The sequence below is a fragment of the Puntigrus tetrazona genome, chromosome 22 (genome assembly GCF_018831695.1).
Source record: "Puntigrus tetrazona isolate hp1 chromosome 22, ASM1883169v1, whole genome shotgun sequence".
NCBI classification, from domain to species: domain Eukaryota; kingdom Metazoa; phylum Chordata; class Actinopteri; order Cypriniformes; family Cyprinidae; genus Puntigrus; species Puntigrus tetrazona.
Window position 1 is genome coordinate 4,046,790 of NC_056720.1, and position 25,940 is coordinate 4,072,729.

General features: G+C 36.6%; 3 protein-coding genes, 1 long non-coding RNA gene and 1 pseudogene across 5 annotated transcripts; 3 read left to right on the forward strand and 2 right to left on the reverse strand.

Moving 5' to 3' along the window:
* The first annotated feature begins 1,391 nt into the window (after positions 1-1,391).
* Positions 1,392-3,650, forward strand: LOC122328148 (SLAM family member 5-like). Its single transcript, XM_043223855.1, has 3 exons — positions 1,392-1,556; positions 1,849-2,166; positions 3,130-3,650. Exons 1-3 carry the CDS (start codon positions 1,508-1,510, stop codon positions 3,648-3,650), a joined length of 888 nt encoding a protein of 295 aa, XP_043079790.1. The 5' UTR covers positions 1,392-1,507.
* A 3,087-nt stretch (positions 3,651-6,737) lies between these two features.
* Positions 6,738-11,504, forward strand: LOC122327446 (CD48 antigen-like). 2 transcript variants are annotated; one of them, XM_043222819.1, is made up of 6 exons: positions 6,738-6,849; positions 7,376-7,666; positions 7,807-8,085; positions 8,162-8,269; positions 9,267-9,334; positions 9,968-11,504. In XM_043222819.1, the coding sequence occupies exons 1-6, from the start codon at positions 6,801-6,803 to the stop codon at positions 10,019-10,021; spliced, it is 849 nt and encodes a 282-aa protein (XP_043078754.1). In that variant the 5' UTR covers positions 6,738-6,800; the 3' UTR covers positions 10,022-11,504. The 2 variants fall into 2 exon arrangements, with proteins under 2 accessions (XP_043078754.1, XP_043078753.1); XM_043222818.1 differs by lacking the exon at positions 6,738-6,849 and having other exon boundaries at positions 7,264-7,666.
* LOC122327596 lies at positions 7,314-8,491 on the reverse strand. The gene is made up of 3 exons (XR_006247676.1): positions 8,353-8,491; positions 8,142-8,237; positions 7,314-7,435 (listed from the first exon to the last, which is right to left on the reverse strand). It is a non-coding gene; the product is annotated as an uncharacterized LOC122327596 (long non-coding RNA).
* An 822-nt stretch (positions 11,505-12,326) lies between the features above and the next one.
* LOC122328149 lies at positions 12,327-14,543 on the reverse strand (annotated as a pseudogene).
* Positions 14,544-17,678: 3,135 nt separating this feature from the next.
* LOC122327467 (hepatocyte cell adhesion molecule-like) lies at positions 17,679-19,703 on the forward strand. The gene is made up of 4 exons (XM_043222859.1): positions 17,679-17,793; positions 18,421-18,750; positions 18,892-19,188; positions 19,273-19,703. The coding sequence occupies exons 1-4, from the start codon at positions 17,745-17,747 to the stop codon at positions 19,461-19,463; spliced, it is 867 nt and encodes a 288-aa protein (XP_043078794.1). The 5' UTR covers positions 17,679-17,744; the 3' UTR covers positions 19,464-19,703.
* Positions 19,704-25,940: the final 6,237 nt, after the last annotated feature.

The following is a 25,940-nucleotide window of genomic DNA, read 5'->3' on the forward strand; positions in this document are numbered from 1 at the left end:
TTAACCCTTTCCTGTCAGGGCTTCGCATTTCTTCTCTAGCTCAACAGCCCTGAGGTAATGAAGTCTATTAAATGTGAATAAAACTGCATTTAATTCATCATAAGAAATAACGCAATAACCACAAATTAGTCCCAAATGATGTGCACTGAGCTTTACTTCGTTAACTTCACTTTATAAGGAGCTCCTGCTCGGCTGCTCAGTAAAGCAAATATGTAATCAAAGAGACACTTGCTACAGCTAGGCATGCAGATGAGCATCTCTTATTGTTAAGTATGTTTGACCTCGAAGCAGACGAGAGACAGCATAAAATGACCGTAATGTCACTCATGTCAGTTAGTAATTATGTTGAGAACTATAACAAGCACGTATTTATTTTTTTTTTAACTTGAAGTTCAGCTCCTATCTATTTCAATTAGGAAAAATGTTATATTTCAAAATTAAAATTCGTATTTGAAATCAACAATTTAATCTGACTGTCTCAAATATTGCTGTTATTCAAGCTCAAATAGTGTAAAAAAGTCTAATTTTAGGCTACATTAGCCAACGCACATGCATTGCCATTGGCACACAGCTCATTCGAGATGGTGTGCAAGTTTACTAAAACTATGGCTTTCATATTTGACATACTTTCCGATGTTTAGCTGATCTTGATAGGTGTTCATTTTCCCTGCTTTCTTCATTAAGTAGTTTGGCATCACAATGGCTTTGTATCTCAGGCTTTGTTCGACACGTTCGACGACTGGGAAACTCCAGAAGTCTTCTATTTTGTGTGCTTTACACATTCGATTTTCAGGTGTGTTCATGCTGCAGACCACAAAAGAGATCCTACCCGGTTAAAAGTATAAAAGTATAACAGTTAGAAATATCAAACACAGACCTCTGAATCATCTTCAGCTGTGTTTCATACATTAGTTTTGATGGATCTATTAAATCATTTATTTGTAAAGTAGTCTTATATAGGCAGGAAGGACTCTGTGGTTCATAACAGAACGACAGGAAGAAGCCCTTCACCTTCAAACCAAACACAAACGTGAAACAAATGGCCATTCTCGGCTATTTGTCAACAGAGAGATCAAGAAATCAGACCGCAGCAGGTTTCAGTTTGACTCAGCTGATGATCTGCGTGTGTCACACACCGCGGTAAAACTAACAATGTGAGATGCACGGTTTTAAAATTTTGTTGTGCAAAGAACGACAATTAATTGATTATGAAACTATTTTAAAACCCATACGTTTATTTACCATTAAATTTAAACTGACCGATCAATTAATAACACAATATTCAGCTTTTCTGCTGTTACATATTTATTAATAGCTTCTTTTAAGGCCATCCATTTCAAATGATACAAATGAGAACGATAAGAATGATCTTAATAAGAGCAAGATTTGTGATTGAATAGCATATAGGCAGACTGCATGCGTGTACATAAGGTGGGTCAAACCCTGTTGTGGGAGGAATCACAGAGCAGATGAGCAGCATGAAACAGACCCTGAACGACCGAAGAAAATGTTTCACATGTTTGTTTTGCTCTGCTTGTGCTGGTGGCATCCGATTGGTGAGTTATAAAAGCAATTCCTCTTCTTTTAGTTTCAGCGCACCTGATAGTTAGAGGTATTGCGTTTGGCTTTTCTACCTAGATTCAAACAGAACAGATCATTCTGTCAGGACCACTATCGTCAACGGTGATTGAGAATTAGCAAGATTGAATCATTGGTTTACTCAACAATCTTTACATTTCTTGCCAGTGCTTTACCTTTTTCGTTTGAGAAATTCCTCAGTTTACATTTATAGGAAAATGACTGACTTCAGGACAAAACTGTGAAATCTGCACCATGTTTGTTCTTCAGGTGTGTTCGGTGAGTCGATGTCAGTGACGGAGGGAGATTCTGTCACTTTATACACCGATTTCACTGAGATACATGAAGACGATGACGTACTGTGGAAATTTGGAGCTGAAGACTCACTCATAGCTGAAATCAGCAGAGAGGACCGAATCTTCTCCACATTTAATGTTCCTGACGGGAGATTCAGAGACAGACTGAAGCTGGACAATCAAACTGGATCTCTGACCATCATGAACATCTCGACTCAACACGCTGGAGTTTATGAATTACAGCTAAGTGGAGATACGTCGTCATCAAAAACATTTAGTGTTTCTGTCTATGGTGAGTATTCTCGTTCTATTGAAGGAATACTTTGGGTTTATTTGTGTGGCATAAGGTTGATTACAAAAATAATTGAGACATCTCTTGTTTTCTTTAAAAAAAAGTTTATGGCGAGGCACTTTACAATGGCAGTAAATAGGGTGAAGTTTTTAATTATTAAATGTAGAGATTGTAAACCTTACACATAGATATTAATAAACAGACCACGCCTCTACTCTACTCTACTCTACTCTTTTTACTTCTCATCATCCAAAATCTCATTAGCTAAAACTGAGATAGATGTTTCCTGTGACATTTGTGAGATGTGTCCCAGATCTGGTTCAGTTGTGGCTGACTTCTGTCATCGTCATCATTCTGTGCGGCGTGTGGGTCAGAAGCATATGTGGGGCAGATGTCTTTTAAACGCTATCTGCTGGCGGGCAAATGACTTGTAAGTACAGCATAGGCCCAAACCATGGGGAAACGTTGTTAGCATCACGTTACAACATGTTAATCATGTTAGCATGTGCATTACTAGCATTATGCTAATCACAACAACTTGTTTAAAACATGTTATCTTGCACGCCGATCATGCTAATTTTGTTTTAACGTTTCACTTGATTTAGCATGCTGTTAGTACTATGCTAACACAGTTAGCGTTAGTGTAGGTGGGGCGGGGTGTTCAGATACGATAGATTTTATTATAATTTGAACAAAATCATATGTCTGTCATATCTGCCGCACTTTCAAATATGATTTTCAAGAAGAAAAAAAACCTGGGATAAAATAAATGCAGAGCATGAGGACGCTATTAACATGACTACATGCACAAAATCGTTCGGAAATTTTTTTTTGCTTTTTGCTGAAAATAAATGTGGTTTTAATGAGACTTCAGAATTCAGTACAGCTCAATCTAAAGCATTCCTTGAGCTATTTCACTGAAACGTTTAGTCATTTTATAGTTGCATTTTGTCTATTTTACAGCTTCTTTGCCCACTCCTAACATTAGAAGAGATGTTTTACAAAATCTTTCATCATCATCTTCATCACAGCAGAATTGTTCATTGTTGTGTTCGGCGGTGAACGTGGGTCATGTGACTCTCTCCTGGTACAAAGGAAACAGTTTATTGTCCAGCATCAGTGTGTCTGATCTCAACATCAGTCTCTCTCTACCTCTGGAGGTGGAATATCAGGATAAAAACACCTACAGCTGTGTGATCAACAACCCCATCAGAAACCAGACCACACATCTGGACTTCAGCACACTTTGTCCAGGTGTGTCAGCAGTGAAATTGATTTACTTAGCTGGTCTCAAAAATAAACTTGTTCATCTCAGTCTTTGTCATCAGACTGTCAGAATCATTTTCTCGATTACAGATCAAGGCGTACCCTTATTGTACATGATCTCTGCTGCTGGATCTCTGTTGATTGTGGCTGCGGTCGTGACGTGCTGCATCTGCAAGAAATGTAGAAAAAAAGGTCAGAAACTCATTAACCTCCTTTGAATCCTACATGAAGCTTTGTTGTTGTAACACATTTATGATCAACGTTCATGCAGCTGACAACCGAAATGAAGACAGACCTGATTCAGCGTTGTGGAAACCAACAGCACGAAAAAATGTAAGAACATTCACGCATCATGTGAAAGAAGATTATTGCAGTCACTTTATCTGATTCAAGCAGCCGACTGAAGCTTTGTAGCATAATGTAGAGGTCAATCTGCTACAACCAGTATTTACAGTTTGCATTTTAGTGTAAATATTAATATTTTTGTAGGGCTATTTAAATTGTTGCATACCAGAAGAGAAAACTGCAATACATTTCAAACACCGACCTTTATGCAGATTAGCAACACTAACAGATAGATATCTAGATTGAACCACGCACATCAAATCTATCAGGTTCCTCTAGATGGTCTTGCGGTTCTTTGTTGATGCTACAGTTGTACATTTAGAAATACTCAATAAGTAAATTATGAAATGAAACAATCTTTTCTGCTCAGTTTAGAGAGATTTGCCTGCAGTTGATTTCCACTTCGAGAGAATGTAAAGAAAAAAACCTGTTCATATTCAGATTCATGACTTAGTTTGTGTTTTCTTGCAGAAATCAAAGTTGAAAGCTGTGTATGAAAATGTCCCCAAAAAACGATGATCAAATACTGGATCTACTGGAACTGATGTTAGAGTTGAGTAATGGGCATGATTACCGTTTTGCGGTTTCATGGTAGACTTGTTTTCACTGTTTGTGTCAGATCTTTTGGTGTTATTTTTATTTTTTGTGGTTTCAGAAACATATGGAAATTGTTCATGTTTTAAATGTGTTAAAAGAGCCTGGATGCTGTGATATAATAAAAAGCTTATATTATAATAAGATAAGCACAACGTGATGTGATAAATACATGCAGGCCTGAGTTGTGTGACTGTGGATATTTAATGATGAAGATAGATGGTCTTCATGACCTGTAGTTTGACTCATAATCGTTTTATTGATATCTTTACCTCTTTGTGATATTGGTTTACCATGGCGCCATCTGGTGAGGAACAGCAGCTAAAACTAAATCAAAAGGGCTCATCTGAAGTCTAAACTTCTTGGCTGCGTGAAGTAGGTTACATCGTAAGTTGTTGTTGTTCATTAAACCCAAATCTAAAGAGACGGATTCTCCTTAGTCGCTGATTTGGACAAAATTTGATTCGGTTCAGCAGCTGAAACACCTGAAACAAAGAGCGACAGCTTCTGCGGGATCTTTCAGATGAAGGAAGCAACTCTTCACAACATCAAAGAAGTCAATTTCTTTAAATGCGGGACTGACTAATGAGTCTGCTGGACATCTGACCACTCCGTCATCTCTTTAGTGTCCAAACAACAAAATCGCATCTTTAATGACAGAAGTGTTATAAACACATTCTCCTGGAAAGATTTGTTTATTTATTTGTTTCAGTTGATTTCCTCCAAGGCTGCGGCTCAAGTCTGCTGTAGTTCTTGCTTTTTTTTTCTTCAGCAAGATTAAATATGAATAAAATATAACTCTACTTTAGTGTTCATTTCCTTTAGCATGAGACCAAATACACAGATTTTGGCAGTTGTTCAAAAGTAATGCTCAATCATTTAATTATTCACTTAATTAGTTTATTAACTCTGGTTTAGAGTTATTTAACTCTGTTTAGAGAGGCATGTCCTCAGAATAGAGTTTAAAAAATGTTTATATCAGCACACACACAGCAGGGCGAAACCAAATTATTGCTTTATGCCCTGAAGATAAAGACAGGCGGTTATTAATACAACAGATCAAAGGATAATCATCTTTACTTATATTATTGACTAAGATTCACATTATTCGATTTCGGGCCCTGACTTTTATGATATAAATAAAAATGTCAAATGGCGCCATCTACTGAAGACTGCAAAACACTTTCATGCATTTTTTTATGTTTTTTATTTTCTGTTAGTAACATTAGACTTGAATTCCTGCATAGGCGCTGGAGATAAAGACAGACAGTTATTATAGGTTACTAATGATCATTTTATTAATTTAACTATCATACACATTTTTTTTACTTTGGTCATAACTTTTATGATATAGATATATCTGCTAAATTGCGCCATCTGGTGAAGTTTAAAGTAAGACGACTGCATTTCTCGTGAATGATCTCGAAAAGGCTAATTAACATCTCAAAACCTTCACACCTCCTGATACTGTACATTCACACAGTTACAGCATAGGGTACCTCATCATGTACATTATTATTTTTTAAGGTTAAAGGCTTTTTTTGAAGAGTGGGTGGACATTTCACACCATCCTTTACTTTCCACAGACGAGAGTTACCAAGCAACACCTCCCATCATAAGCTACGGCTATTATTCAATTGTTTTACAATATAATATGTGAGGGTATAAATGTTTTTTTGGATATTACTGAAACACCATTACCTTTCTTAAGCCAACCAAATGCAAACAACTTCTTAATCAAATGAAAAATTCTGCATTTTAATCATTATAAACCCTTAGTGATTGTAACAATCAACCGGACTCTTGTCTCACTTCCTCTTTGTGAGAAGCTTCTCATCGTGTTATTTTTAGACGGAAGTGCCTTAAAAAGCTCGTGCTATAACAGCAGGACAGGAAGAAACACCTTGCCTGCAAACTAAACGCACATGCAGAGAATAAACACCCCATCTACTAGATGTTTGTCCAACATCAGATCAAACCACATTTCTGAAAGCCAACCGCAGCCATTTTCAGTTTGACTCAGAAGCTGAACCTTGGTGAACCTGGCACTTTGAGATAACAGATGGTTTAACGTTCTTCCACACACATCACTTGTAATAAATAAATCACTAAATGCAATAAATACATATACCACCATTTTAAAATCGTGATGATTTCTGCCTTAGTCTTCTACTTTTAGTCAATAAAAAGTCTGGAAACTATATTTCAGAAACTATCTGTAGATACCTGATAAAATTAAAACAAATTTTATCCATTAAAAACTGTTTAAATGAACTTAAATACAGTCCTAATTAGAACTATGACAATAAATCGCACGCAAATACAGCTTACATGAACTAGGAGGGTCAGACTCATCTGTGGGTGGACTCACTTGTAGGTCGACGGCTTTTAGTGAATAGCATTATTTGATGAGACACTGAACAACCGAAATGTCTTACACGTTTGTTTTATTCTGTTTTTGCTGGTGGAGTCCGTCCGGTAAGCTTTAAAAACATTTGCACTGCTTGATTGCATTTCAGAGTAACAAAGCTGCTGCTGCTGCTGTTCAAAACTGATGCGTATCACAGCAAAAGAAAATGATCTGAATAATTATCGTCAAATCCACTAACTTTAGAGTCGGTGTTTTACATTAACATTTTCAGAAGGTCATAAATGCAATAGAAACGAGTGGAAATGCCCTCTTTTATGACCTCATTGTGGAAATTTAAATGCTCTGCACGGAGGTTCAAAGAAACCAAACCCACTTAGCAGCTTTTAAATATTAGGCTTTGTGTATGATCACTTTTAAAGTCTTCTTTTCTTCCTGAGGTTATCGTGTATTTGTTTTTAGACACTAGGCGATTTTTCATGCTAAGTTAGCTCCAGACAATTTTAAAACAAATCAATGACCAAATGACTTTGACGACTTCTCTCTGCTGCCGTTGTGATGTTCCTTCAGTTCACATGTCAATAGCAGCTGCTTTCTGGCTTTGTATGAAAAAAACGCTGTCTTCATATTCTTCAGGTGTGTTCGGTGAGTCGGTGTCGGTGATGGAGGGAGATGCTGTCACTCTTACTGATGTTACTGAAATACATAAAGACAATGAAATAGTCTTGAAATTTGGACCAGCTAAACCAGTTAAAATCTTCCCCACACTTGATGTTCCTGGTGGGATATTCAGAGACAGACTGAAGCTGGACGATCAAACTGGATCTCTGACCATCATGAACGTCACGACTCAACACGCTGGAGTTTATCAGCTAGAGAGAGATGGAGTGAAATTTACATATAAAACGTATAACGTTTCTGTCTATGGTGAGCAGAAATGCTGTTTGTTCTGACCTTCTAAGATTATTTTACATTTACATGATCAAATGACACACTAAACACTCACTCGGCACCCAGAAGTGAAATAATTCTGATGCTTTATTCAGATTTCTGTATATTCTTTTCAGCTCGTCTGACTGTTCCTAACATCACCAGAGACTGTTCTTCATCTTCATCAAATTGTTCGTTGTTGTGTTCGGCGGTGAACGTGGGTCATGTGACTCTCTCCTGGTACAAAGGAAACAGTTTATTGTCCAGCATCAGTGTGTCTGATCTCAGCATCAGTCTCTCTCTACCTCTGGAGGTGGAATATCAGGATAAAAACACCTACAGCTGTGTGATCAACAACCCCATCAGAAACCAGACCACACATCTGAACATCACTAAACTTTGTCAGACGTGTTCAGGTACAGAGTTTTTTGCTGTATATATAGTGACATTTATAGATTATAGTGACACTTACATGAATGATTATTGTTACAGACTCAGTGTCTCTGATCACGTTGGTCTCTGTTTCTGCTGGATCTCTGTTGATCGTCGCTGCCGGGATCTTCTGCATCTGCAGGAGACACAGAAAAAGCGATCAAGAAGGTAAGTGTTACCTATTGCTTTTATTTCGATTCAACTAATAAATGCCTACACCTACGTGACACTGAAAATACCTCTTTACCCACCTCAGTCAAAAAACAACATCTACATTATTTAAATAATAAAAACGTTCACATTTTCAGGTTATGATCATACATGCTTAAAGATACAACACTGGTTGTGTGCAAATTATTATTATTGACAATTGCCTAGTGTTTGATTTATAAAAAATCAGTAATAAGGAATGTCCCTATAATTTTAAAGATAAACTATGTTAAGTCCAGAACACCAAGCATATTAACGATAAACAACAAACATTAACAGCTAATCACAATCAACCCTGCTGTCACGCGCTCGAGAATTTAAAGCGGCAAACGCGCGTGAGCTGAGAATAAACGGACGATATCGTTGGCAAATATAGTTATTGTTATCTTTATAGTTGTCATGCTCGTTGTTGTCCATTAGGGAATGTTTGTGTGCGGAAGAGTTAAAAGTGCAGTGTGTAAATTTTAGCGGCTTCCAGAGGTGAGGTTATGAATTGCAACCAACTACGGAAGCTACGGTGAAGCTACGGTGAGAAGCTACGGTGGCCGATACAAGGTTATGTCGTAGTCTGAAACAGCGGATACGGCCAGCAATGAGGTTCGTTTGAAAAGGTTAATTATAGTTACTCAGTAAATCGATGTTTTATTGCAGATATTATTGTCACTTGTTCATCATCGTGTCAATGTTGTATTTGCACGAACAACATTAACGAAACGCGCTGTGTTTGTCCTTTAACGGCTACCGTACGAACAGGACGAAAACCTAGCTACATATAGTATATTGCATTTTTGTCAATAGAGCCTCCTAAATATTACACACTGCACCTTTAAAGTTGCTATTGAATGATTTTATTTCGACAGCCCCAACGTTACCGTGAGTTATGAGGAAATGAGTCCGGCTAAGATTGAGTTTTGTTGTTTTAATGCATCTATTGGGGTTTCTCTCACTAAAACAGGCCAGACTTGTGAGGAAGAAATCATTTACACTGATCCCACTTTCCACAAAAGAAAAGCACAGAGATCGGTAAGAGAATTTATTCTTAGTTTTTTACACACGACACCATATCCAATTTTTGTAAAAGTCATATTATTATCAATCGAGAGCTTACAAAACCAAAAACTTTTAACACTACACTTCAAGTTTCATGTTATAGACCCTTCGCCCACTAGAAATATCGTCTATTAGTGCATGCAATATAATTGAATGAACATGCATTATTATCCTCTTTGGCTTTAGCACAGTTATTTCTGAATGTGTGAAGCAACAAACACCAAAAGAAAAAGGTGTGAATCTTCAGCACAATAACGCAACAGAAAATGTCCTTAAACTATCATTATATATACACATTCACTATCCAGTTACTTACAAACAACATGCTTCACGTAGTCTCAGTGAAAAAAAGATTGGGTTGCATTTTTACAAAATTGAGTGGATTGAACATTTTTGTTTTTTTTTATAAAGTTAAAATGTCTCACAACTGTAGCCTTCAGGAAGTGAAAGTCACAGTGATGCAGTTCTTAGGTTTTGCACGAGAGTCTAAAAGCAAATGCACTTTTAAAACCAGTCAACCCTGCTTTACCCTGTCTACTCAAAGTCACACTTTTTTTTTGATATTAGTTACTTCTCACTCATGCTTCAATGGGTTTTTTTTCACAGTATGTTATAAAGGAAGATCATGTTGAGTATGCACCTATTGCCGTTAGGAGATGATCAAACATCAAACCTCTAAACTCTTTGAGTTTTGGGATTAGCATGAATCACCAGACGCAGCAGGATCATTCCGAAGCATGGCAGTTAAAGATGGATTCATGAAGCGGTACCTTTTTTGGAGCGCCGAGACTTTGAATTGATCTAAATCGTACGGACAATAGGAACGTCAAAGGCACCACGTGCGTAAATGCCATTTTTAAAAAAAACTGCAAAACGTAGATGCAAAAGCAGACCCTGCTTTGGTCTTTTTGATTCACATCTACACAGATATGTGGTTTTTTTGTTGGACAAACAGGTCCTGCGTGAGCTCGTGTCTGTGTGAGAGGTATCAATGGTGTGTGGTTGAACGTGTTTTTTCCATTCTGGTTCGCATATATGAAACCATTTGACTTTCACTTTGGTAAAAGCTGCAATTTAATTTCTCATTTTCCGATTTCCATTTCCATGGTTCAATGCTACCAGCCTGCAAACACGTCGCGGTGACGAAATTCATAAAGCTCACTGATCTAAACGCCTTCGAGCCGATACGAAGACACCGTGATGGCAAACTGAGGACAGCCATATTTGGTTCCGTATAAGAGTTTGTAGAGGTGTAATATCACACATATCTAAAATACTGCAGTGGAAAAGGTGTACATGTAGTATGCACGTATAGTCCGCAATACGTTTTTTCCGTCTCCGACGTGGTATAATGAACTATTCTCCAACTCGATGGAAACTATTCACTTTCAGTGCAGATGTAATACCTCGTTATATAACATCATATACATGTATAACAATAAAACAAATTCATTTAGATTGAATATATATACTTGATTTGGGCTGTTTGAAGTCATCAAATTGTTGAACGTTAAAATGTATTCTCAGTGTTTTATTATATGACTGACACACAGGCTATTTCAAGGATGTTCTCACTAACTTTCTGGGCCTTCAACGGGTCAGTTGCGCTGTTGTCCGTGCGGGGTCAGAAAGCTCTTGGTTTTCATAAAAAATACCATCATTTGTGTTCTGAATGCAAACAAATGACTTACAGATTTGAAACAACATGAGGCTGAGTAATTAATGACAGACGTTTCATTTATGGGTGAACCAACCCCTTAAAAGTGTACAAGAGAAATGTATAGCCTACGTTATAGAGCATCATCTAGAGCCATAACCAAAAATCCATCTTCATCCTCACCCAATTTAAATACACACACACACACACACACACACAAAAGCTTTTAAAATGACAATCCGGGAATTAAAATCATAATTCCAAAAATGAGACGATTTTCAGTGTTTTGATTTAATTTTTATTTTAACACCCATTTCAATTACATACTTGGTTATTACATTGTATTCAGCATGTGCAACCAACCATCGTTCATTTATAAAAAATAATCTAAATTTACATATAAAAATATACTATATATATATATATATATATATATATATATATATATATATATATACTGTACAATATAATACATACAAACATGTTTCAAGAAACTGAAACAAAACAAGCATTCATATTTACACTGATCAAATTAGAACTTATCTAACACAACTAGATACATTTTTCCATTTTATATATATGATATATGAGATAATGTGAACTAATCATCTTAAAGCAACAGGAAGTGAACAAAGAAAGTGAATGCACAAACTGCTGTTAAAACGTCTCAAATATTTACAGTATGTTATAATTACAAAAGCATACATCGTTGAAACAAAATAGAAAGATATAATGTATTTTTATATATTGGGTTTCCGTGTTTTAGGGGGATTTTCCATAGGCGTGATGGTTTTTATTCTGTGCAGACAGTATGTGTTATTGTTCTACACCTAAACCCACCCCTTACAGGAAACTACTGGAATTTTTAGATTTTCAAAAAATTCAATCCTGCATTTTCTATAAACTTGTGTCCCCACTAGGTCAACATTTACTGGTATTCCTATCCTTGTCGGGACATTTGGTCCTAATAACGTGATAAATAAGGTGCACACACACACACACAAATAGTGAAATTTGAAGGTAATAGAGATAACTGATTAATATTTTATTATTAAGCTTATTAATATATAACCATGACTTGCTTGCTCATAAAAGGTTTTTTTTGTCAGTCCATGACAAAATGAATGCAATAATGCAATTAACTAAAGCTTTTAATTGTGCCCGAATCCACTATAAATGAATCTAGAGATTCAAAAACCTCATATTTTGGTTTACTAATACTTGAACATAACTAAATATTCATAATTATTTACACAGAAATCAGACAGAACACACAGAAATCAGACAGAATTGCAGATCCCACAGAAACAGAGGGACGTGCACATATATATCTCACCTCATTGTAACAGGCACCGTAAGGCTGCACAGTTTCAACAACAACAAATGAAATGAAACACAATACTTGGGTTAATTGGAACGAATCTAATCTTGTCAGAGATTAAATTCTTGCTTGTGTAGATTTCCTGCGGCGCCAGTAAATCACAGCAACAGCAGCAGCAGCAACCGCCGTAAACAGAGCAACAACAAAATACGTGCTTCCTTTATTAGATGAAGGCACTTCTGAATCTGGAACAGACAATCATTATTAATAATCAACTTTAGCAGTACCTTTGACTGATATTTAGACTTGTATAGCTCGGGCCTCATTTATAAAATGTTGCGCAGAAACCATCCTAAACTCGATCTTACGATCATTTCTCCAATATGCGTACATGCGATTAATAGAACGGACACATGAGCGGAAATCACACAAACAACTCTCTTTCGGAGGTGAACCGCACAAGATCTTGAACTTTATTAACACATGAAATACCCCCAGTCATCATAATTTGAGAAGCGAGCTGGAAACAGCTTACATTTTCAAAAAAGTGCGTACGTCTGCGTAGACCCTGACGTGAGTCTAAGACCTTTTCCAGGTCAACGTTTTTACAGATGTGAGTGCAGGCGTGGATTTAAGCGTACACTATCTACGATCAAATCTGAGGCCCCTGGTCACTATTAGGATATTGATTTTATTTCAGAAATAAAACCGTTTTCAAAAAATGCAAAGGAAATCACGTGGAATGACTCACCAGTGACAGTTACACTGAATATCTTCATGACACTGATTCTGCTTCTGTCGCTGCTGATCTGTAGTTTATAATCTCCAGAGTCTGTGGTTGTGATGTTCATGATGGTCAGAGATCCAGTCTGATGATCCAGCTTCAGTCTGTCTCTGAATCTCCCGTCAGGATCTTCACACTGACCACGTGTACAGGTTTTATTGGGATCTCCTGTGATTTCAGCGACGAGAACGTCTTTGAAATACCACGTTATCAAATAATTCTGTTTGATACTTTCACCAGGATCTAAAGTGACAGATTTTCCCTCCATCACTGACTTTCTCTTCATTTTATCTTGTTCGGCGGAAGAAACATCTGAAACACAAACCAAGCGCTGCTGGAGGACCTCTTTACTTTGTCAAACAAAACATAAAACAAATTCCACTACATCAGTAAATGTGTTTTTGACAAATTATTATATATATTATGTTCTAATACAGATAAAGGGAAAACCACAATGTCACAGCCTGTTCATGGCTTGTTTTCACACATAATGACTTACCATACACAGCAACAATGAAAATCTTATCACTGATGTTGTTCCTGCTGATGATACGTAGACGATAAAGTCCAGAGTCTGTGGTTGTGGTGTTCATGATGGTCAGAGATCCGGTCTGGTTCTCTAGATTCAGCCTGTCTCTGAATCTCTCAGTGGCTTCATTACACTGAACATCTGTACAGATATCCCTGAGATCTCCAGTGATTTGAACTATACGGGCATCATTAAAATACCATCTAATCTTTTCTTGTTGGTTTGTTTTAACATCAGTGTGTAGAGTGACTGAGTCTCCTCCATCACAAATGCTGACTCCCGTCTCTATTATTACCGAAAAAACCTGAAGAAGAAACAGTTATTATAAGCCAAATAAAATGACACAACAGGAGCAAATACAAAAAGCTCGACCTTAACAGAAGATGTGAGACGACCATGGCCCAAAAAAAAGTACACAATCCATGCATGCATATGGACTATTTTAACTGACTTTCTGTATTTTGGTATTTGTGCTCCTGCCTATGGAGGGTCAAAAATATTTTAATTTGTGCTCCAAAGATGAACTAGGGCTTGCAGGTTTGGAAACGACACAAGGGTGAGTATTAAAGGACATCATTTTAATTTTGGGGTGAACTATCCCTTTAATTTACACCAAAGCACAAATGCAGCTCATCATGGACCAAAACTAACTGCTAAGACTAAAAACAAATCGACAATCGGTGTAGTGACTCACCATGCACAGTAACAATGAAGATCTTGACACTGTCTCCGCTGTTTCTTATTGTCTTCAGTTTATAAACTCAGAGTCTGTGGTTCTGGTGTCTTTGATGGTCAGAGACCCAGTCTGAGGATCCAGCTTGAGTCTGTTTCTGAATTTCCCATCAGCGTCTTTACACCTAACATCCGTGCAGCTACAACAGAGATCTCCATTGAGTTCAGCGATGATTATTTCATTAAAGTACCATCTTATCTTTCGCTGTTGGTTTGTTTCGACCCCAGTGTGTAGAGTGACAGATTCTCCCTCCTCCACGGTCTGTGACACTCCATCTCTATAAACACAACTTACGCCTGGAAAAGAATTAAAACGGTTAGAAATGCAACACACACCATGATTCATAACAGTTCTGCTCGTTAACATACCTTTTGTAGAATATGCACATTTTTAATAACTTAATAAAATACTGAGATCTTTTTTGTTACTTACAATACTACACTGACTTCCCTAATGTAATAAATGTTTACATATAGACCGGTTTTCATAAGCTTAATTTTTCATACTGCGTGTCAATATCTGGGTGGATGCGCTTTGTTTCGTTCTAGTTGTTCAAGAGTAACTTCTCAGTCGTGAACATTTAAAAAGCACACCGTTCTTCAGAAAAGTCCAGCCTGTCCTCCAACAAAAAACTCTTTAGGTTGTTTGTGCAAGTACCATTACACCAAAATGCATTATACATCAAAATGCATGTTTTTTGGAAATTTTACACCAGTCTCATAATTAAAACACATTTTACTGGGTGTAATTCGTATCGGTGACTGCACATATGCATTATAAATATCCTGAATCCTGGCGCACTTACATTTCAGGAGCACATTCATTCTCAGGGTTCAAACCCATGCTCTTGTGATCATGAGGTACACAAGACCATGAAATAGTACAAATCAGTAATATAAAAATGTCAATATAAGGCTGCAATTGTTGTATTTCAGGAGTACAGGAGTATTGTTTGGAGGACATGTTGGAAAAGCAAACATATTTCTACTTCTATTCTATCTGCTTTTTATTATTTTTATTATAAAAACAGCAATGTAAAAAAAGAAAGACATGTAATGGCATTGTATAATTAAAGCTTTTTAAAAATTATCCAAAATGCATTCGATCGAGTACATAACCAACCGTGTTCAAAACTATCGCTTTAACTTTAACATGTGAATGAAAGTAAAACCGAAGGGAGCATAGTTTGCTTTTTGGAATTTCTGAATTTGAATGATGTGACAATCAAAGATTAGACTGTACAGAGTTTTAAATCTACATCTAAAAGTATATCGATAATAATAATTCTCAGAGTTCGATTTATTATAATGCTTTTTCCCTCAGTTGGTCAGAACTATTAAATACTTGTTCAGGTGACAATATCTGGTGAAAATTCTTATTTGGGTCATATATTCCAAGACAGCAACACATTCACCTCAAAACATTAGTTTCAATAATATAATATAGCCTCACATGAACTGCAATGCCAAGTTTTGAAACATAGGTGGCGAAACTTAAGATCTTTAAGATCAAGAAAACAGCCCACCAAGCAACATTTTGATCCACTTTTGGCCGATTCGAGCCTGAAGACAGTGGAAGATTGTTTTCCACTGACTTAGCTCCTTCTGAACAGTCATTAATCACTTTCACTCTTTGATCCAGTCTAAATTAAATAAAGCCACCCATCTGTTCAACAAAAGCATATTGCACAATTATAAATAATGAAACAACACCGATCATGAAAAATTCTAACTGCTTTAATTTCTAATTTATTTCAAGCGTGTTTAGTATATGAGTATGTATTGTGTATATTTTTTTGTACTTTACCAGCAGGTGTCCCTAGCGTGCATTCAGGAAATCAATCATTTTCACCTCGATCTGCATTTAAAGCTTCAAGAAGCTTCTTCTCGCCACCACTATTTTTTATTATTATTAAGTAGGCTATGCGTTACTGTGGATTTCTGCGGCCTTTAGCGTTTGCATAGCGCTATTTGTTTTTATCGTTGTGAAAGAGAGAGCTCGACAGTTCAAACGTCTTACCAGCCACGAGGAAGGCAAACGTGACACAAACAGAGATCGTCATTTTCGACGCTATTCCATTACGAATCGAACGCGTGCAGTTTCCATGGATATAAACGCTTTGTTTTATACGGACGTCCCGAGCTTAGGTGAAAGTGAAAGTAGTTTATTTCGACGACGACAGACTTAACTGAATCTTAGATTTAACATTTCGCATTCGAATTAAAGCATCGTTCGCGTTTTCTGGTGTTTTCCGATGTTTAGGCGGTGCGACGAGTCTTGCAGAGGACTCTGCTTACCAAATGAAAAACAACATAAAACGAAACAAAACAAACGTCATTTCCGCCTTTCCATTGCCAGTAGTTTTTGCCGTAACCATCATTGTAAACTCGCAATAGTTTTGCAGCCACAGAAAATGACAGGAGTCGTCTGACCGGTATATTGAGTATATAATAATAATAATAATAATAATAATAATAAATAGCATTTTAATGCTTAATTACAAAATACATAAATACATAATTAGTTTTTGTCATTATGATTATTCGCTGTTAAAGATACAACCATCGTTCCCTGATCTTATGTATTCGTAAGTTCTGCAATTTAAAAATCAATCGAACCAGTTGCTTTGGATGCACTCCACCTGCTATTCAAAACTAAGTCTAACATGCATACAACAGCTTTTACAAATCCACTGCAAAACACTTTACTGATATTATTATATTTCATTTCAGTGCATGCTTAAAATTTAGCATCCGGCGTTTTACTGTAGCCAGCTTTCAGTTCATTCATAATAACATGTTAAAGAGTATTAAATGAATGGGAAATTATCATTGTTTGTCTTATATCTGTCTCCCGGTCACTTGATGTTTCTTTAGATTAAAGAGTTATGCACAAAAGCAGGAAGCGGCACTCCACTTACAAGATTCATTATCACACAGGCTTGTGAAGAAAAACCCTCAGCAGCTTTCAGTTTGACGCAGACATGTTACATAAAACAGTTAAATAAACGGAATACAAGCATTTTTACAACTCTAGAGTTACGTTTTATTTGACGCAGCGTTCTACTACTGTTATGTATTTAACACAGACAACCGCAGCTTTCTAAAAATGTAAAAATAAGCAAGGAGGAAAAGAAAAAAATATTAAAAGATAAACGTTGATATTTTCCACTGCTTTGAACAGTTCATATGCACGTACCACATTTCTGACACGTTCAGAGATCTGTGAAACAAGAGTGTCAAACTGCATGGTGGGAGGATACACACACACACACACACACACACACACACACTGTTCTAACAGGTTGAGAGTTTTCAACAGACGGTGCTATTTAACTTTCCACTGAACCGTTTAACAACATGTTTCATGTTTTTACCTTGTTCTGTTTATCCTGCTGGAGCCTGACCGGTAAGTAATAATAGCGCTTTTAGCATTTATTTCAGCGTAAGTACATTATGTTTTGCTCTTATGTAGTGTGTACACAGTATCGTAATGAATATCGTGAGATTGACTTTTAATGCTAATTCCCATGGCTTCTATTTTGCACGTTTCTCTTGCTCAGAAAGCTAAAATCTCCGCTGTAACATTTTCAAATTGTAAAATTTATAAAATTCAGTAATTACATTTTTTTATACTTCTGTATCATAACCACATATGTCAAAAACATATGGAGAACTCTCTACATAAGATCCAGCGCGCCTATTTATTAATCAATCAGTGTTTCATTTATTTAAGAAACTGTTGAAAATATCTAGCAGAATTGTATTTTTACTTTAGTTATTTATATTTTAATTTTTTTGTTGTTGTTATTTATTTACAAATTATATGATTTCCTACATACTTTTAAGAAAGTTTAAAACAAAATATCAAATTACTGGTTCATCCTGATCTGTGTTTTTATATTATATTTCAATTTGCTTTTGTGTCTTTTCTGCTACTCTGGATGTTCTTAAGTTTACATTCAAACAACGTGATCTACAGATAATGTCAGGCCTCAGAAACAATCAGAATCTTTAATATGTTCCTGTTCTTCAGGTATGTTTGGGGAAGAAAAAACTGAAATGCAGTCTGTGTCAGTGATGGAGGGAGATTCTGTGTTTCTATACACTAATGTTACTGAAATGCAAGAAAATGACAACTTATTGTGGATGTTTAGAGATAAAGAAGTAGTTAGAATTAATATTAGGAAGCAAATATATTTAATAAATAATGATTCTGACGGGAGATTCAGAAACAGACTGAAGCTGGACGATCAAACTGGATCTCTGACCATCACAAACATCACGACTCAACACGCTGGAGTTTATAAACTAGAGATAAGGTCAGCACAGCTGTCCAAAAAACTATTCAGTGTTTCTGTCTATGGTGAGTAGAGATCATTGTTCCAAACATTCATATTCTTCAATAATGTGCATTACTAAATAGACACACACTCAGCAACTCAAAATAATATTTTTTTTTAGATTTGTCATGCATTTCTCCTAAATTTATGCTGATGCTTTTTAGTTCATCTGTCTGTTCCTGTCATCATCAGTAACTCACAATGTTCTTCATCATCATCATCATCCTCATCAAATTGTTCGTTGTTGTGTTCGGCGGTGAACGTGAGTCATGTGACTCTCTCCTGGTACAAAGGAAACAGTTTATTGTCCAGCATCAGTGTGTCTGATCTCAGCATCAGTCTCTCTCTACCTCTGGAGGTGGAACATCAGGATAAAAACATCTACAGCTGTGTGATCAACAACCCCATCAGAAACCAGACCACACATCTGGACATCAGTCAGCTCTGTCACATGTGTTCAGGTATGACAGTGTCAGTATGTTTGTTTACCGACCTGATATTCGTATTTTGCTGTAGATCATACAGGCATATTTTTATCTTTACAGAAGCAGAGCCTAACTTTTATTTACAACAAGACTCACTCCTTAAAGTTCTGATTTCTGCTGCCGGAGGAACTATGTTGACTGTTGCTGTAATCGGGGGCCTCTGCACCTGCAGGAAGTGTAAAAAAATGCTAACAAAGGCAAGTGTTAGCTTCTGTTTTTCAACATGTTTAATTGAACATTTCTATGAATGATAATGGTTTATATGTTGAGCTCCAGTGACGTTTATGGATTAATAAATATTGCACAAACCATTATAATGTCAAATTCAAAAATCATGTTTAAAAATGTGTAGTTTGCTCTGTATTGTTTTGTAGGATGCTCGATTTTTCACTGTTTCCATTTCAGTCAGTGTGCTGAACTCAAGCTCTGTCGTGAAGCCTGTTTTTAGCATCCAACACACCAAAGAAGCCAATTTTAAAAGCATTTCTTGTGCTGCATTGAAGGCCATTTTTTAACTCTCTTCCTGTCCTGTAAAGCAACCACTCTTGCCCTTTTTTGCAAGAGCTCCAGACACATGGTCTAAATCTCAAATCTAATTGGACTAACAGGGAAAAAAACAACACACAGGTTAAAAAAAAAAATCCTTGCGTTCAGTGTGAAAGAGCCGGTAGCCAACGCATTTACTTGCACTCCTCCACCTTTCTTCTTTAAGGATCTACCTTGGGTTTCTTGTCTGCCTTGGGGTGCTGACCGTCTGGCTCCACTTCTTCAACTCCCAGCTCCACAAGACTTTCTGATCCAGAACACTCCACCACTTCGCCATGGTCTTCAAGGCCTTCCTCTGTAATTTGTCTCTTTATTCCTTTGGCCCTGTTGGGCTCCTCTTTCCTTCTAACTCCAACTCTGTCATCAGTCATACAGGCTCTGCTATTTTATTGGCTTCACCTCAACCATTCATCCCCAAGGCTCTATCTTAGTCTCCGGGTCATTTGGTGTCACCTGGCCTCTTCAGTTTCGGCTGGGTTTTCAATAGTTAATAACAGAATAGAGGTTACAATGATCTTTTTGAGATTCTTGTTTATTGAGTAATTGATCTTCTTCTTCAAACAGTTCAGACTTGTAATGAAGACGTAACTTATGCTGAGGCAACCACCTACAAAAGAAATGCACACAAATCGGTAAGATTTTAATCTCCACATTTAGTCTCTGTATTAATTTTTAGATTTGGATGTGCGCTTGTCTTTGATACTGATCACATACACAAGTATCTGTATGTAGTCCCAACACAAAATTGTGCAGTTGTCCAAAGATTTATGTGAATGAAGACATTGTCTGTTTTTATTTTAGCAAGAACTCACAAATTAAACCATCTGACAGTAAACTAAAACCTTCAGAAAATGAAAAGTATGAAAGTCGTTAAAAAACCTTCAATGAAAGTCAATCCTGGCAGCATTCCCACTTTCTATCACTTATTATTTTACACTGGATCTCAGTTTATTTGTTTTTTTTTTTTACATTTATTAAAACAATACACTTGTTTTCTTTACAGAAAGTTGAAGAGGAGGATCATGTGACGTATGCGCATGTCGTGAAGATAAAATGATCAAACTTCATTCTTACTGTAACTCCAAAATACAGCTGTGTGTTTGATAAGAATATTGTGAAGTATTGTCATGCTGTGAAAAAGCCATAAATCCCAAACTTCAACCCTTGAGGCTGGAGCCACAGCCATCAAGACTTTAACCATTCATCTTTGCATAGTGTTAAAATATAGTGATGCATCGTGGTGTTCAACCTGAAACGGATGCCAGGATCATTGTTGTCTTACAAGTCCTTTGTATTTGGCCAAAAATGTGCACAAATGAAGATATATTTTTCTCAAAATTCTAAATGTTCAGACATATAAAAAAGAGAACATTCAAATATTTTCATTTGTGCTTCAATGTCAAACAAAAGCCTTATGGGTTTGGAAATGAGATGAGGCGAGTGTGTTTTAATTTTTGGGTTCAGTGAAGCAACGAGACCGTGCTTCATTCTGCAACATGTCGTTACGATCGGAGAATATGTCTGGTGGTTTGTACTTGATGATGTCTATTTGTGAGTTTGTCTCTGAGGTGTCAGCTGTGTGCCTGTGTCAAGAGCTTGTGGTTTAAAGTGGCTCTTTTGTTTTTCCATTTCTGCCTATATAAAATGTTCACAGGTTGACTTCAAAACAGCTTTACAATGAGATGCTAATTCTGGCCTCCAAACATCGTGTAAACAGAAAACTTTATAGTGTCAAAATATAATACTAACTTCTGACGCGTGTTGAAGATCTGCACCTGCTCTGACCTAAGAAGGCAAACAACATGATATTAATACAAAATTGCAAACTATTTTGATATTAATGTCAGTAGTAAAAAAAAGACTTTAGCTGATAAAATAAATGTGATATGCAGTTGGTATGTCTTCTGGTGGTTTGGTCTGGTAATACGTTGTTATGCGGTTAAGGTTGTTTGGTCAGAAGGATTATTTACTGACTGCTACTTCTGGAACTGACTTGGAACTTGACTCCAGGTGCCTGTCTAATGTGGAGATAGAAAATGAGAAAACAGCTCCTTGTTTCTCATGAAGCTCTGATGAAGCATCCAGATAAATGAATAGTTTGCCAGTGTGTTTAGATATACGAGCCTCTACATATATTTCTGAAACCCGGTGATTAGGTACTTAACTGCGTCCCAGCCAGCACACTTATGTGGGGCCCAGATGAGTTCACCTGGGCTATCTAACTGCTCTGCCAGGTCAGACCAAAAGACACAATGACATGAACACTGCTCAGTTTGCATACTACAGAGTGCTGAAAAGTAGATAGTATAAGATAATAAGGCGATTAACTGAGTGATGATTGACCATTATTGAAGACACCTGATGTTAAGAGGAACAATCAGCAAAGAAGATTTTTTTTTTACAACAACCATTACAGTGGTCAGTGTGTACTTTAGTTAGACCCTAGAATCTTTTACATTAGATTTTGTTTGGCTGCTGTAACTGAATTATAACCGCTGAACAAACTAATAGCAGAGGACATCAGGTGGTGATCACTATGTTTGAACATAATTGTCATTTGACCTGAATCTCTGAACCTACTGTATAGTAGGTGAAATGGCTACATAAGAGGAGTAGTGCAAGTCCGAAACCACAGTGAGATCCCCGGATGGCCTACTGCGTCCCGCCCAGACTCCGAAATCCTGATCAAGGCATACTTTTCTATCCCACAATGCCGCGGGAGAAGATACCTTTACCAAGAAGAAGAGAGGATGCATCTAGTCTGCCGCAAATAATTCAGGTTCCCAAATGCAAGTTAGTTAATGTGCAGCTTTTAACTAGAAACCTTTTGTACGTTAATTCGCATGGCTTGTGAGTTTAGCATTTTACATGTTTTAAATTGTACACGTAGTGAAAGACGTTCATTAAATGTTTATGTAACATCAGACAAAAAACGTCTTGGACAAGTACTGAAGAAGAGAACATCACATCATGATATAGACATCAGTGAGGATTTGTGCAGCTATGCAGTAGAATTCACTGCTAATGAAAATAATACGATATTTGCAAATAAAACATGACTTTTAAAGCCTCAAAAGCATCAACAAATAGTGCAATGAACAAAAACGGAGGGATCAAACAACATGAACGTGAGTAAATAAATACAAGGATTTACTGAGAACAAGTATTTATTTAGTAAGTGCCTCAGTAAGGGTTGTGATGGAAAGCCGAGTCAGCTGAAGCTGTGTTGAGATGTAGTAGATGTGGGTTCATTGCCTGTAAATAAATGATTTTTAGAACAAGATGTTTGGTAGTGTTGGAAATTCCTGTGTAGGCCACTTTTGCCGCTTAAACAAACCCAAGCACCTCAGAGTGCAGCCTGGACAATGTGTTAGCCCCGCCCACCCCCAATTCCAATCAAATTTAGTTAAAAACACAGCAAATCTTATTGGTGTAAGCATGCGGATCCCTTTGTGTACGATTTTGTAATTAACTAAGAATGCCACGGCTAGTGCTTAATATTTCTGTAGTATTATAGTGTTATTACTGTATGCTGTTTTTTTAAAGAAATATTTGCCAGTAATTATGTGGTTCTGCAGCTTTAAGAGCTTCTTTCATCTTCAGAACACAAATGTGAATATTTCAATCCAATTAACAAGTTAACTCTTTTATTTACAAAACACATGCGTCATGGTGCTCCCCCTACTGGACTGAAGGTTTATATTTTCTTAAAGTGGTAAATTATGTTGTTGTTGTTTTTTACCATGACTTTCACCACAATTTTACCAAAAATATCTTCATTTGTGTTCCAAAGAGGAATAAAGGCTTTATAGGTGTGGAGCGACATGAGGCTGAGCAATTAATAAATACATTTCTTTGCGTTGATATTTGAGTTGAAATTGGGGTTCAGGTAACATCAACAACTAATATCTTGGTACCTTGACACTGTTTCTGAGTAATAATAGATTACATTTTAAAGATAAGAGAATGAGAGAATATGGAAAATAAATAAAAAATAAAAACAAAGTTACACTGAGGTCTCACTGGTACCTTCAGGCTCAATCTCAGTATGATTAGGGACAGGTCAGTAGTGTTTGTCAATAGAGCATCCATCGTTGGAATATCATTCTGATTAGGAGAAAAGAGTTTCACAACAGTAAATAATCAAAAAATAAGTTATATATAAATAAGCAAAAACACACTATAGTAATGGTGCACAGTGTTGGTCCGAGTACAGCATCTGATTACAATCGAGTACTTTGCTGATGACTTATAAACGTTTAAAGACTTAAAGTCACCATCATGGAGATCAATGTTTGCTTTAGTTTTGACCATTTTACTACTACGAAGTAATACGCTTTTAAACAATTGCAATGTTATTTCACGGTATGCATACATGTGTTGCTAAAAGGGTAAAAATGTAAAATGGTCAAGAGCCCAACTAAAGCAAACACTGATCCCCATGAGGGTGACATCATTTTTAACCAATAAGACATCAGCATCTGATCCTCTGTGATTCTTAATAACAGCAGATGTTCATCACTAATACACAATCATCATTTAATTAGTCACTTTATTATCTCATTAACTTTAAGTCTTTAACCTTTATAAGCCATCAGCAAAGTACTGAAAAGTAATTGAACGCTGAATCAACACTGATGGTGCATCTCTATTTGCATGGTGATGAGAACATTGTTCAAAATACACAGTTATGTTACATTTTTTTTTATTAGACAAACGTTGTGCTCATAATACCTTACCTGGTCATTGTGCTGCATCCTGGTGTCTGTATAAAAACGGTAACAAACATGAGCCCATTACTTTGAATACTTACAATAATTATTTTTCAAATTTCTTTACACACAATTCTCATCTTGTTAAATAATTAGCATGCAGGCCTAATATAGCGATAGCCCGTTTGTGAACAGATTATTCTTCTGAACCAGTTCTGGATGAGCCAGTTCACCTAATCGGACAGAATTGTCTGAAACATCAAGTCAGCACTAATATATGTTTCCTTAATCTTACTTACTGAATTGAATTCTGTCTCATACCCTTGGATCAAAATGCTGATGCGAGATACTGGGAATTTTATTGTCATGATTGAATTATATATTGAGTAATGATTTTGCCATCATTGCTTGTTGGGGTGTGATTTACTCTTTTCTTTCGCATAAAGACATCGTCTGGCTTCAGAAGGACTTGGAATACAACACGACTTGTTTGCCAAGTGGTCCTGACTAAGCTTCAATATGGACTGCAAAAAATGTCCCAGATTGGATCATTGCATCCCTAGTATCAAGGTTCTGATTAAGGATTCTGCATTTAGGCACCTTTTCTTTCTTTTTTGCTGCAAAAAAACACAACAGCGGTTGTAGCCACAGGCAGCAGGACAGCAACACATATTCCTACAACAGCAGCTGAAGACAGACCTGAAACTGGAAAGAGATAAAGACAGAGACTTTAATACTGACAACGTGGTGAAGTTAACACCATTAATATTTGTAAAGGGCTTGTGTTGGTCACGTCAGTGGGGTGTACCTCGATGTGAAGGTGATGATTTCAATTACATAGTAGTCAACATCTGAAGTGGGTAAAAAAGTTCACCAAAGTTGTAGAAGAAAAAAGCTTTAAGCTTTAAGCTTATAAAAGCTTTAGCTATTCATTTTAGTTAAAGATTTGTTTGTTTTATCAGAAGTGATTATCAAATATTCTCCACACCTGTAGGGGGTGGTGTGGCGCTTTAGTGGGTTATCTAGAAGATCGACAATTCCTGGTCACATTAAAACTATAATATTGTGTCAATCTGGAAACTTTAAAAAGCAGGAAAATGTGTGAATATGGAAAACGTTTCTTGGAATGTAGGAAGCATAATGAAAAAAGCGTTTTTGTAAATTGTCAGAACTTGTTGTTTAAGTGTTTTGTGTTACGTCTTTGTTTGACACGGTGATAAGCTTAAACTCATCTCTGAATCAGTTCTTTAGTGTCTGCATAACGCAGGACTGCATTTAAGAATTTAGCTCAAACTTTATCCTGTGGAGGGCAGTCACACGCTCAGCAGCATCTACACTGCAGGAAAGAAAGGAAGAAGCAAGAAAGAAGAAGAAGAAGAAGGCAGCAGCAATAACGTGCCCATCTCCTCATAACTCACAGCCAAGTGAGTAAAACTACTTTAAGCGTTTTCTGTTAATCATTCATTGATG

Bases quoted from the DNA above. Each gene is read 5' to 3' on its own strand.
- LOC122327446 (XM_043222818.1), top strand. From the start codon at position 7,264: ATGACTTTGACGACTTCTCTCTGCTGCCGTTGTGATGTTCCTTCAGTT. The intron at 7,667-7,806 runs GTGAGCAGAAAT...TATTCTTTTCAG, and splicing joins GTATAACGTTTCTGTCTATG to CTCGTCTGACTGTTCCTAAC. The intron at 8,270-9,266 runs GTAAGTGTTACC...TCACTAAAACAG, and splicing joins CAGAAAAAGCGATCAAGAAG to GCCAGACTTGTGAGGAAGAA.
- LOC122327467 (XM_043222859.1), top strand. From the start codon at position 17,745: ATGTTTCATGTTTTTACCTTGTTCTGTTTATCCTGCTGGAGCCTGACC. The intron at 18,751-18,891 runs GTGAGTAGAGAT...GATGCTTTTTAG, and splicing joins ATTCAGTGTTTCTGTCTATG to TTCATCTGTCTGTTCCTGTC. The intron at 19,189-19,272 runs GTATGACAGTGT...TTATCTTTACAG, and splicing joins GCTCTGTCACATGTGTTCAG to AAGCAGAGCCTAACTTTTAT.
- LOC122328148 (XM_043223855.1), top strand. From the start codon at position 1,508: ATGTTTCACATGTTTGTTTTGCTCTGCTTGTGCTGGTGGCATCCGATT. The intron at 1,557-1,848 runs GTGAGTTATAAA...TTTGTTCTTCAG, and splicing joins GTGCTGGTGGCATCCGATTG to GTGTGTTCGGTGAGTCGATG. The intron at 2,167-3,129 runs GTGAGTATTCTC...TCTATTTTACAG, and splicing joins ATTTAGTGTTTCTGTCTATG to CTTCTTTGCCCACTCCTAAC.